The sequence below is a fragment of the Neovison vison genome, chromosome 12 (genome assembly GCF_020171115.1).
Source record: "Neovison vison isolate M4711 chromosome 12, ASM_NN_V1, whole genome shotgun sequence".
Lineage (NCBI taxonomy): Eukaryota > Metazoa > Chordata > Mammalia > Carnivora > Mustelidae > Neogale > Neogale vison.
Window position 1 is genome coordinate 125,516,862 of NC_058102.1, and position 12,301 is coordinate 125,529,162.

Genomic DNA, 12,301 nt, shown 5'->3' on the forward strand with positions numbered 1-12,301 from the left:
TTAGCTTCAAGACACCTGTCAACACACACACACACACACACACACACACACAAGCATTTATGTGTACATCTATGCATCAGTCTGTATTTGTGATTTGTAGGTTTTCCTTGTATTCTTTTCCCTCTCAGATTTAAAAACAGCGCTATATTTTAAAAAGTAATTATATGGCCTAAGATAGTATCCTTCATATGTATCAAGATTTGAGCTATTTAAAAATCATTTTTATACTTGCATTTCTTACAGTGAATTATTAACTCTGTTGAGTTCTAGCAGTTATGACTTTGAGCTTATAGACATTTAAGACCAAGAAGAATGAGGAATTAAGTTCCTCACTTTATCTTTCTCACAGACAATTATAAAGAGAGCTGTGGCAATGAGAAAAGCCACATGGTAGGTCATGCTTACTTATGCATTAGCTACTTGGTGGGGGGGAGGATCAAAGATCATATGTCGTCTCTTGCTGTTTTATTTGATGATGCTTACTGGTTCACCAAGGTGAGGAACATGCTGAAGAACATTATTTACTCTTTTGAAGACCTTGTTTCAAGTGATTTTCCTTTGCTAAGCAGAATGCATTTTAGGGATCCAGGGTAGAAATCTCTATTAAAGAATTCATAGTCAAATGTGTTGTTAAGCATCAGAGCCCTGGGCATGTGCATTTTGGAAATAGTTCCCAAGGGATTTTAATGTTTGCTCATGATTAAGCACTATTACCTGGAAGGAATCAAAGGATGAGACAGGGTCATAAAGAAAAAAATTCGGTCAGATGCAGCCACCAGGAAAGTAATAGATCAATGTGTGACTTACTGACATATCCATAGCCATTCGTGAACTTAGAGGAAGATTGTATTGTAGTAGAGGGGCAAAAGAGAGGCTTGCAGGAGCCTTGGGGAAGTGGTGTTTTATTCTGAACAGTAAGAAGAGAAAGTATTTGGACATTTATTCCAAGAAGAATTTTATATCCAAGTTTTCCATTTTTTAATTTAAAAATTAAGTTCTAAATTAAAAAATTTAAATCAATATTTAAAATTAAATTAAGGCTCATTTAAAATTTAAAGTGTTTAGCACGCAGTATGTTTGGGGATGGTAGGGACCCATGTTTGTGGCATCTGGATGTATGGAGAGGTGAATGGGGGCTGAGCTTGGGGGTGTTGGAGGGCACCAGTCACTTCGGTGCTGTTGAGTTATGCTGCAGCATCTGGGGTAAGAAAAGGGTTGAAAGGATGCATTAATGGGATCGGCTCATTGGAAACTGATTGCTATCAAAGAACAGAACTGAATAAAAGCGGTAGTAATAGCTAACTTTTACTGAATGCTGATGGTGTGTCAGCCAATCTGCTAACCATGCTGTTGAATCATGAGCCCATCTCCCTGAGCGGGTGAGGTGGTTGCTGGGGTGGGTGCTGCAGCCTTCCCATTTAACAGGTGACGAACTGAAGCCTTACTTAGGCTAATTAATTTGCCCAAGTTTATATACTTACAAGTGCATAGTAGTTATTAGATCAAATTGGGGTACCCTTGGGAATGTTGGGGTGTTTGCTTGAGTGGTGAGAGACTTTGGGCCATACTGATGCTCAACATCTGGGAGCGAGTGACAGGGGAGTTCTGGGTCATCAGGCCAGAGCCAGCCCGGGGTCCAGCCACCGGGGCCATGATCTGCCAAGAGCAGGGCAACCCACTGGGTTCCGAGAGCGGAGCTGGCTTCTAGCAGACCTCCAGCTCCATCAAGGAATCAGGAGGGTCACTTTTGCCGTACTGAGTACCTGCGAAGGAAGAGAGCTTTCAAGGTGGAAGCCAGGTTCATCATACCATTCTTTCAGTTTTTCTATAGTTTTGAACAATTTCAAAATAGTCTGGGGCGGGGGGAAGCGGTGGGATGGGAGGGAGAGGGCAAGAGTGCGGAGTGAGCTAAAGGTAAACGCTCTGGGAGAGCCCAGGACTCCAGGCTGGGGTGGAGAGCTGCGGCCGCTGAACAGGAGCACATAGAGGAGAAGTGATTTCTCTCTTAGAGATTCCCTCCACAGCATCCTGCTTGCCTGTCTGCTTCTTCAGAAGATGTCGCTGGGGCCAAAGTGCCTTATAGAACAGAGCTGGGAGACAGAGGTGGATGTGCTCTACTGGCAACTTTATTCCAGAATTTGGCATTAAAAATCTCTTTTAAGACTTTCTCTCTCTCTCTCTCTCTCTTTTTAAAGGACTTTTTTCAACAGATAAAATAAAACCATGGACAAATACAATAGAAATAGGTTTTCCTCACAGATGTCAAGTTGAGAAAGGTTAGAGGGTTTATAGCCCCAAACAGCTGCTTATCTTAATATCCTATCATGGCTCTTTTGGTGAATTTGCGCAAACCCCTTTGAGCCAGGGGTGCTGATTAACAGCCATTTTCCCCTGAGTGGGAGTAGTCATTAGTGGTCATATAAGTTGAAAATCAGCCATTCTCTTTCTGCCTCCGGTCATTTGTTTGTGGGAGAGCAGTTGTTTGAGAAAATTAGGTTATTTGGTTACCAAGAGACACTGCCCTTTACTCTATCTAATTACGCTCTCTTGGAAGAAGAATTGCTCAGTATTTGTTAGACAACTCTGCGTGCTAATGGTCTTTGGGGAGATGTTTACAATCTCCCTATAAAACAGATCAAAACAGTTTTGCTATTGTTTTCCATGGTTTCTCCCTATTGAAGTTTATAGGCAAAGCATCAGTGTCCTGAAGATGTGATAAGTACTATGAATGTAAAATACTGTGTTTTAATGTTTAAAAAAAAAAAAAAAGATTTCATGGGGCCTGATTTTCAAACACAGTTGTTTCAGGACAGGACTGAATATCAGAGTTTAGTCTTATTTATTCCAAGCAGAGGAGTGACTCTGCATTTGGGACCTGAAGGTATCCACACTTTAGGGATACCAGTGTCTCGGAGCGCGTGTTTGTGTCCCTGTGAAAAGTGCCCTAAAACAGGCCGAGTGTGCTTCTACTTTCTGACTCTGCTAGACTTTATTTGTACTACCCTCTCGTTACTGCTCCTCATTTACTCATGTATGTATCCCTTCATTTGTTTGTTTGTTTGTTTCACAACCCATGTGGAGTGTCTTTGGCAGGCACTGGACCAGACAGAAAATAAAATAACCAAGTTCTTTCCAATTATAAAATAAGTAAGTCCTAGGGATACACCATACAGCCTCGAGACGGTAGTTAATGATACAGTATCATGTGTTTGAAAGTTGCCAGGAGAGTAAACATCCTCATGGGGGAGGGAATCTAGCTTTGTGTGTCGATGGATGTTAATTAACTCAGTGTATTGTGGTGAGCTTTGATACGTACATCAAATCATTATGCCGTACACCTAAACCTGAAACAGTGTTAACTGTCCATTATATCTCAATAAAAACAGCAAGGTTTCTCTATTAAAATATTAAAGTGTCAAGTGTATTAATGCTTTAAAGTCCATCGTTACAAATTCTGTACCAGGGGTGAGTTCAGAATGTGGCCGATAACACAGGGAAGGGACCGATTAATTCTCCCCGGGGAAAATGAAGAGAGTGTCACCAAGAGGTCCCGTTTGAGCTGGATATTGAAGGATGAGGTGAAATGTCCTAGGAGAAGAATCTGGAAAGGGCGATGGCAGGCTGAGAGAGCTCATCTTGGGCTAAGGCAGGAAGAGAGGAAGAAAATGGCCTGTTCTATCTGGTGGGGCTGGTGGCTGGGTGTGTGGGAGAGGAGGCCATGTGAGTATGGGTGTCTGAAACACGGAGAACGCTGTCACATAGGACACCTGTGCTGACCACGTCTATAGCAGGGGAGATATTTACATCGCTCTCCGACACCTGCTCAGGACCTACTCTGTCTCAGCAGACACCAAAGAAGGGTTTACTCTCATGGCTGGCTGTTAGCATGGGGCGTTTTAAAGGGCAATATATTTATTAACAACAGCCATAGACCTTCTTACTGCCCTTCAGACTGATGTTAGGTTGACCATAGTTGTTTTTTTTTTTTTCCAAGATTTTATTTATTTATTTGACAGAGATCACAAGTAGGCAGAGAGGCAGGCAGAGAGAGAGAGGAGGAAGCAGGCTCCCTGCTGAGCAGAGAGCCCGATGTGGGACTCGATCCCAGGACCCTGAGATCATGACCTGAGCCGAAGGCAGCGGCTTAACCCACTGAGCCACCCAGGCGCCCGACCATAGTTGTTTATACTTATGTGGTTCAAGGACTTGGAGGTTTCTGGGCCAGACATATTGTGTTTTATTTTAGATTTCAGAGCAAAAGGACTCTACTGAGAAAGTTACGTAATTTAAAACACAAGCTTTAAATAGCAAGCTTTAAATATAAATTGATCCTATATCTGTAATAGGTCTGACTATATAGGTCCACATATATGTGTAAATGTATGCACATTTCTTTTGACAAGTTATTTCAGGGATTACATGATTAATGTAACCTACTGTTGTTGTGAAGGTCGTAAGTATTTCCATTATGAGTTAACAGTGACAAATCTTAACAATCAAGGCATTTTAAATCTGAATTAATTGATACCACATGTATTTAGGAGTTCCTTTGTTTTTATTTTTATTTTTTATTTTTTGAGAGAGAGAGAGCATGCACACAAGTTGGGGGGAGGAGCAGAAGGAGAGAGAATCTTAGCTCCACACTCAGAATGGGGGCCCAACACAGGGCTTGACCTCACGACCCTGAGATCATGACCTGAGCCAAAATCAAGAGTCAGACACTTAACTGACCAACCCCCACCAGGAGTACCCCTCAGGAGTTCCTTTGTTTTAATCTCCAAACTTATAAATCTTCCTGGATATATGCTTGAGAGATTATAAACACTTAACGATCTGGGAGCTAGTTTATCTGTGCACTAATTCTTTTGGTTTATGAGGTATAGTTCGGGCTGACGAAGGAAGGAAAGGTGTTGAGGGCCCTTAGATCTCTCCAGAGTAGGGGAGAGAAAAGAAATGGGAGCAAGGCTTGGGAAGTGCTTTGAGGTCTCTGAAACTTTCAGATCCCAGTTCTCTCCATTTTTCCTTCCCAATTACTGAGAACGAAACTGGAAAATCTGCAGAGCCTGCAGCCACCAATCTACCCTCCCCGACTAGGTCACCCCCACCCTGTTCGTAAAGGTCAAGTTGTTCAGAATAGTTCTCAGCTTCTTAAAGGAAAATTGGTACAGATTAGGCTACTCAACCCCCCAGCTCATCCCAGAGATGCTTGAGCTGTGGAAAATAGCAGTTATTTTATTTGAGGCTCTGCTACTCATACTGGTGTGACCTGGTAAAGTTACATGAACCCTCAGCTCCTCTGGAAAGTAAGGGTAATGGAGGGATGGCTGCTGGGGGGAGCACTACAGCTTGCTCCAAATCTCCGTATCCCAAAGCTACGATCCAGGGGGAAAGAGCACATTCCCTAGGTGAGTGTGCTGTACCGGGGTAAAAGCATTTCCAACCCAAAGGGGTTTAAAGGTAAAATCTAGAGGTAAAGTTCCCTGTATGCGAGTGGCAGGTGGCCTGGGGAAACTTGCTGAGAAGATAGATTTGTTTGCTTTTACTCATTGTGATTCCTCCACATCTAAAAGATAACCGGGCAGACGCTTCACATTCCGGGCAGTTGGACTGTTGCTGTTGCTTGTTCAGATTTGTTTTTTGCTTCTTTTGCAAAGGCGAGCTGGGAAGGCTGTTGGTTGAGGCTGAAGGGTACTGCCTCAGAGTAATCGAGTTACGAGAAGAACCCTTAATCAACAGATAATTAACTTATTGCCACCCCCACCCCCCAAAAATTGATTTTGAGCAATGTGTCTTACACAAAAGGAACTTCATTCACCAAAAATGTGATTTCTTGGTATCTCAGTCTAAATTTGAGTCCTTTACACCCACCTCTTTTTTTTTTTTCTTTTTCTTTTTTTGGTTTGTTTCCTGAAGCTATATTTAGAATACATCAATCACTTTATGCTGCCATTTTTTTTTTCTTTCTCTGACCTCAGGAACTTATGAAATGTGCTTGATCTGGAGACCCCTTTCTTTTTTTTTTTTTTTTTTGGGGGGGGAGACCCCTTTCTTTTCTACACTCTCTTCACAGCCCAGAAATTTGAAAAACAACGATTTTCTTCTATTTAGTTCATTCATTTAGTTCAGTCTCTATCTCCACTATACCTAGTAACTGGTACCAGACGAGCTTGAATAACACAATTGTACCAATCATTAGCTACAGTAGCATAGAATTTCAAAGAGAATCAGTGGTGATACCACTGTTGCCTTTGTGGCAATTTAGTGCCCTGAATATATCTTGCCAGCCTCTTCTGGCTTGCCAGGTCTCTGTGGACAGGTCTGACGTTATTCTGATGGGTTTCCCTCTGTAAGTAAGGAGCCTCTTTGCCCTGGCGGCTTTCAAGAGATTATACCTACAATTATAATTCCTCAATTTGACTATCAGGTGTCGTGATGTTTTTTTGGAATGAGAACAATTCTTCCAGTTTATTGTATCCAATGTGTATTAGAAGAAGAAATAGTTTTGATTTAAAGACGGTCAGGAGTAGATAGCGGGATGGTGTGTTGGTCCAGCCAGGAAAGTCTTGTATGCAATGAGTGGTTCTCTTGTTCAGGACATCTCCATGTTTACTAGGTGGTTCCACTTAAAATATTTGCTACTTTGATTCTTGTTTTGTGTGTAAAAGAGGCTTTTTTTAAAATCGTAAAATTCATATAAGCTCACTTGAAGATTTCTCATGATTCTTCTACCCAGATCTATTTACCTTGTAAAGTACATGTTTTATGCTTTTAATAGGTTTTTATGTTTAAAATTGATTTTTTTCTGATCATAAAGTTAATATATGCTCTCTTAAAGATTAGCTCATGGTTCCTCTACCCAGATCTATTTACATTTTAAAGTACAGTGTAGAGAATGAAGATAAAAGCACAATTATATGGTAAAAATTCTGTCCTCTGAATAAAGTCCTTTGATTGAGTGCAACTTGGGAGTATTTTGCTCAATTTTAGGTTTTTGCCCAGATGTTTATGTAGCGGAAGGTGGCTACTTTATACTATATTTGTACTAGGTAGGATAGATTAACTTTTTTATTAGAAAATTCTATTTGGTGATGGTATTTGCGTCCCTGCTGATCCCTTACCTTTATGGCATCCTTTTTTCTTTTGTGAATGTGAATCCTTCCTCCATTTTCCCAGTCCTGATCTGAAAAGAAACCATGACAAGAGGGAGCATCAGGTGGAACGGTCCATTGCAGGAGACTGCAAACATGACTAAGGATGCTTAGCGAAAAGGTAATTTGGGGGCCCACTTAACTGTGAAGTCCAGGTGTCGGTGACTGGAGTGGCTCTTGTGTCATTGGGCACTTGACTTCTTTCCATCTCTTGTCTCTCCTTTCCCCCATGTTTGCTTCATTCTCTGCTCTAGGTGGTGGCAAGAGGGTTCGCAACAGCTTTGGGCCCACATCCTTCTAGTTGAGTTGTATCTCATTGACTCTGATTGAATGACAGTGTAGCCGTGAGCTCATGGCTCAAGCGATCCATTGACGGGCTGGACCTGAGTTATGTGCTCTCTCCGAAGGTGGCAGGAGAGTCACCCTGACATAAGGCCTACGGACTAAGCGACAGAAAAGTGGTGACTTCCCGGGGGGAGTATCAGAAGACTGTTTGTTACCAGGTAGAGGAGGTGGAACAGAGAATGAGGCCCACTTTAGGGGGTCAATGGAGCCTGCTGACGTGGGAATGCATGTGTAAATATATCCGTACAGGAATATGTGTTGATGGCCATATATGTTGCTTATTTTTTTAAATGATCAAATCGTAGTCTTAATGTGAAGCCATTATACCAGGTTGGTGGTATAAAATTAGAATGTTTCAGTGTTGTATGTGTGTTATAGATGCTTTCTGAAAAAAATCCTTGCAGGGACAAGAGGACTAGCTAAATCTAATTATCATGGCCTTCAAAACATTTGAGGAACACCAGTGCACTAGAGATAGAACAGAGAGTTACACCAGTTTTAGAAACCAATAACTTAGGTTCTTTTTTTTTTTTTTTTTTTTTTCACAGTGATTTTTATAAGCAGCCAATCATGTTCTGGACAATGTGTGTTTGTGTTTTGTTTGTTTGTTTGTTTGGCTTGAACAGTTTTTACCAGGACACTTGGTACCTTTGGGAACTTAATAAGATGTTTGAGAATCTTAATAATTGGGGGAAATTAACATATTAAGATTTAGATTATATTTTTCAAGTAATAATGATCACTTTTGCTTGGAATCTTAATTCAGTGGAAAGACTCATTTGCCCATTTGTAAGATGTTGGACACTGCCTATGTTCTGTTGAGTACCACTGGCTTTGTCATTGAGAGTATGCTTGGCATACCTCCTAACAAACATGTTCTTGCTTTCAGACCCTTGTAGTGATAATCACCCTTTATGCTTAACAAAACAGGGCATTTGGCAAATGGAATTGGGTAGACCTGTAATGGACATACAGTTTTGTTGTCTGTTGAGAATTTGGGTTCCTTCTGGCCAGTTTCACTCAGTTTCTCCTTGCAGGAAATGTAAGGGCTGGCCTTGAGAAAGGGGATTGTGACAAGTTAGGATTTTTTGGTTGTATCAGAATCCCATCTCAAACTTGCATAAGCAAAAGGGGATTGGATGTTCCCCATCAGTGTAAAAGGCATGGATGTTATTGGGGGTGACAAGATGCTGTGTCTCCTTGCATCGGTGCTGGATTCTCTTTCAGGAGATAAGATTTCCCCAGGTAGGCAGGGACACGGCAACTGGAAGATCCAGGCTCCCTCCCGGCCAGCTTTGAGAACAGAGAATAAAAGTCTGCTTCTTTGTTTTTACTCTTCCTAATTCCAATTCATTGAACCTCAGGGTAGGACTCTTACTTGACCTGCTTAGTTCATGTACCATCTTTTGGACCAATCTCTGTGGACAAGGATGAATTACTGTAAAAGACCAGCTTGGTCAGATGGGTGTGTGCAAGGGCAGGCAGATGGCGGGATTAGAGCAGAGGCCATGCAAGTCAACCAAAGAAGGAGGGTGGGGGATGTAATCAGACAACGTTGAAAAGGATGCTGGGCAAACCAATGGCCAGTGGAAATACTGGACTTCCATTGTACGTGATGCTTATACGAGTGTCCCTTTGTCCCCTGCACAATGTACAGAAGGAAGCAGATTCTTCATAGGTATCATGGATCCTTTATCATACCCTGTGTTCTTCTAATGAAGTAATGGTTCCTCTTGGGGACTCTCATGAAGGGTAGGGCAAGGTGGGAGGGTAGAAGATCTACCAGCCTGGGGAATTACAAGAATGACATCTTTCAGGGTGTGGAGGGCTAGCACTTCTTTCTGAGTAGTTGACTGAAAACACTTTTACCTTAAATTTTCATTGTTCCCCTTCGGTTCCATTTGCATGATGCTTTCTCATTTTTCATGTGTTTTTTTTTCCCCCTCCTACATCATTTCTTTCCAATGATACAGTGTCTTCTGAGGGAATGCAAACAAGTTCACAGAAATTAAACCCAAGGTCCCACAGCTAGGAGACCGTAGAGGTAGGATTTTAACCCTGGTCTTCTGTTCACACCGAGCTGTCTTTGTTATCACTATTGTATTCTGCTATTAGTGCCATCGGCATCTGCTGCTAAAAGCCTACAAATATTTTAATTTACCCTTAGTGTGTGTCTTACTTAAGTGACAAGCATAAGACTAGCATCTCGATGTTAGCCATTCGTGATAGGATTGCTGAACTCTGACAATCCCAGACTCTGGAGGCAGACCGCCTGGGTTCAAGTCTGTCCTCCCAAACCTCCTTAGCTGTCAGACTTTGGGCATGTTGCTTAACCTTTCTGAGTTTCAGTTTATCTTCAAATGGGGGAAAATCAGAGGGCTTACCTTATAAAGCTATTGTGAGAAATGAAAAAAAAAAAGTAACATAGATGAAGGAAAGATGTTTCATCAAATCCTAAGGTTTACATTAGCACCCTGCCTGGTACTTGGTAAACTTTACAAATATTGGCTCAAAGGGTGCTAATAAAACATTCAGGCCAGTGGCTTTTTCTAGGACAGTGTTTATATTCTTACAGGAGACCCGCAGGTGAGAGATGTATTTGTGATTGAAGGATTCTGGAACATATTAAGGAAGAGGTGCCTAGGAGCTATGAGCCATAGGAACTTTGAGTTTGGTTTTAACTTTTTTGGGGTGGGTTTAAGGTTCCTTACACTGTCAAGTTCATTGTTTAATAATTGTTTAATGTTTTCTGCCTTTACAGTTGGCATTATATAATGAATAATGGGGGTTTTGAATATAGGGAAGCATACTTTTTGACTATTGAATATCACATGTTTTCTTAACAGGGAAATCGAGGACATTGAATGTTTTGTTGATATTTAGAAGCTTGTATCCAGTGGTAGGGCTGTGCCTTGTTACATTTTTGTAGGTTTTGAAAATGCGTGGCAATTCACTGAGACTTTTGAATGTTTAGATTTTACATTTCTGTAAAAGTACCGCAAATATATTTGCAAATTAGTAAGCTCGGGGGAACCGGTGGTAGCAGAAGTAGTTTGCCACAAGAAAGCTGTAGTGGGTGAGTCTCAAATGGCCTTTATTAAATGAGTACTTTTATTAGTAAAAATCTAGTAATAGAAACTTCTGGAGAGTGAAAAAGAGACTCTAGTCTATAATACTACCTGAATAGAAACTCAGTTCCAAGAGTTCACTTAAAATTTATTTACTTATTTATTTGAGAAAGAGTTGGGGGGTGCGTGTATGATCTGGAGGAGGGGCAAAGGAGAAGGAGAGGCAGATCTCACCACCCCTCTCTGAGCAGGGAGCCCGACACAGCAGATATCCAGGCTCGATCCCAGGACCCTGAGATCATGACCTGAGCCAAACACAGACACTTAACCAGTGGGTTAAGTGCCCCTATAATAAAAATTTATCTTTTGAATACTTGGAAAATTGGTTTAATCTTATCATTGTTCAAGACAAGTAACACTGAGTACCTTTGAAGGTGGGAATTTGAGACACCTTTATTTCTGAGGTCAGATTTTCCTTATTTGGCATGAATCAGTCACTGTGGAGGAGTATGTGTATCAAATATCTGTTCTTTTAACCCTGGTTCAAATTTAAATACAGTTCTGATTTGTTGAGCATGGCCTTTAAACTTTTTTCCTTAACTAACTCATATGTTTGAAAAACAAATTCATTTTAAAGAATTGAGACTTTTTATTTTGGTTTTAAAACCAAAAAATAAAGATATAAATTAAGACACACACATATCAAAGTGAAGCATTTTATAGCATCAGTGAAATAATAATTATTTACAAATAAAATACTGACATATAATTTATAAGTGAAATAACCCATAAGCCTGTTCCAGTACTGTTTCAGGGGTGCCTGGGTGGCTCAATCAGTTAAGCATCTGCCTTCGGCTCAAGTCTTAATCCCAGGGGCCTGGGATTGAGTCTCGAGTTGAGCTCCTGGTCCACAGGGAGTCTTGCTTCTTCCTCTGCCCTTCTTCCCACTCATTCTCTCAATCTCTCTCTATTTCTGTGTCAAATAATAAATAAAATCTTAAAAAAATAAACCTGTCTATTAACCACTTTAAACTAGAAACTGGTAAAACACTTTCATCTGGTTGACAAGACTTTTTACATCATTATGGGGTCTTATTTTTAAATCCTTTTAACTAAATCTGTAGAATATTCCATTTTACGTGTTTCTTAATATTAAACACAATGTAACTGGGGCGCCTGGGTGGCTCGGTGGGTTAAAGCCTCTGCCTTCGGCTCAGGTCATGATCCCAGGGTCCTGGGATCAAGCCCCACATAGGGCTCTCGGCTCAGCAGGGAGCCTGCTTCCTCCTCTCTCTGCCTGCCTCTCTGCCCACTTGCGATCTCTGTCTGTCAAATAAATAAATAAAATCTTTAAAAAAAAATAAACACAATGTAACCATGTGGATCAGTATCAAAATTGACGCAGTGTTGTTTGAAATGCAGATAGTCACTGTTGCTGTTTATTTCTCTGTCTACGTGAGTTTCATCCTGGGGCGTCTCCTTTGACTGATGGCTTCCAAGTAGCAGAAACTTGAAAGCCCTGCCCTCTCAAGCATATAGTTGGTTACTTCTACTCTTGTCAATTTACTTTGTTGCTTATTAAATAAACAAGGTTGATGGGAGTCAAATGATGTGCAGGTTGAGTCAGAATTAAACCATTCTGCATGGAGAACAGGTTAGAATTATTGAAACAGTCAATCAGCATTAGGAACAAAGTATTTTATGAGGAACATTCATTTTATTAAAGTTAACAGGTTCCTT

General features: G+C 41.0%; 1 protein-coding gene across 5 annotated transcripts in view; it reads left to right on the plus strand.

The window, feature by feature from the left end:
- CACNB2 (calcium voltage-gated channel auxiliary subunit beta 2) overlaps positions 1 to 12,301 on the plus strand; it is a 382,104-nt gene that overhangs the window by 20,667 nt on the left and 349,136 nt on the right. Inside the window, exon 1 of one of the 5 annotated variants that reach the window (XM_044227106.1) lies at positions 7,240 to 7,269. The exons of the other annotated variants lie outside the window; for them this stretch is intronic. Within the exon in view, the coding sequence (XP_044083041.1) occupies positions 7,255 to 7,269 (15 nt within the window). The 5' untranslated portion in view covers positions 7,240 to 7,254. Of the gene's footprint in view, positions 1 to 7,239; positions 7,270 to 12,301 lie in introns of those variants that run through there. 5 annotated transcript variants of the gene reach the window in all.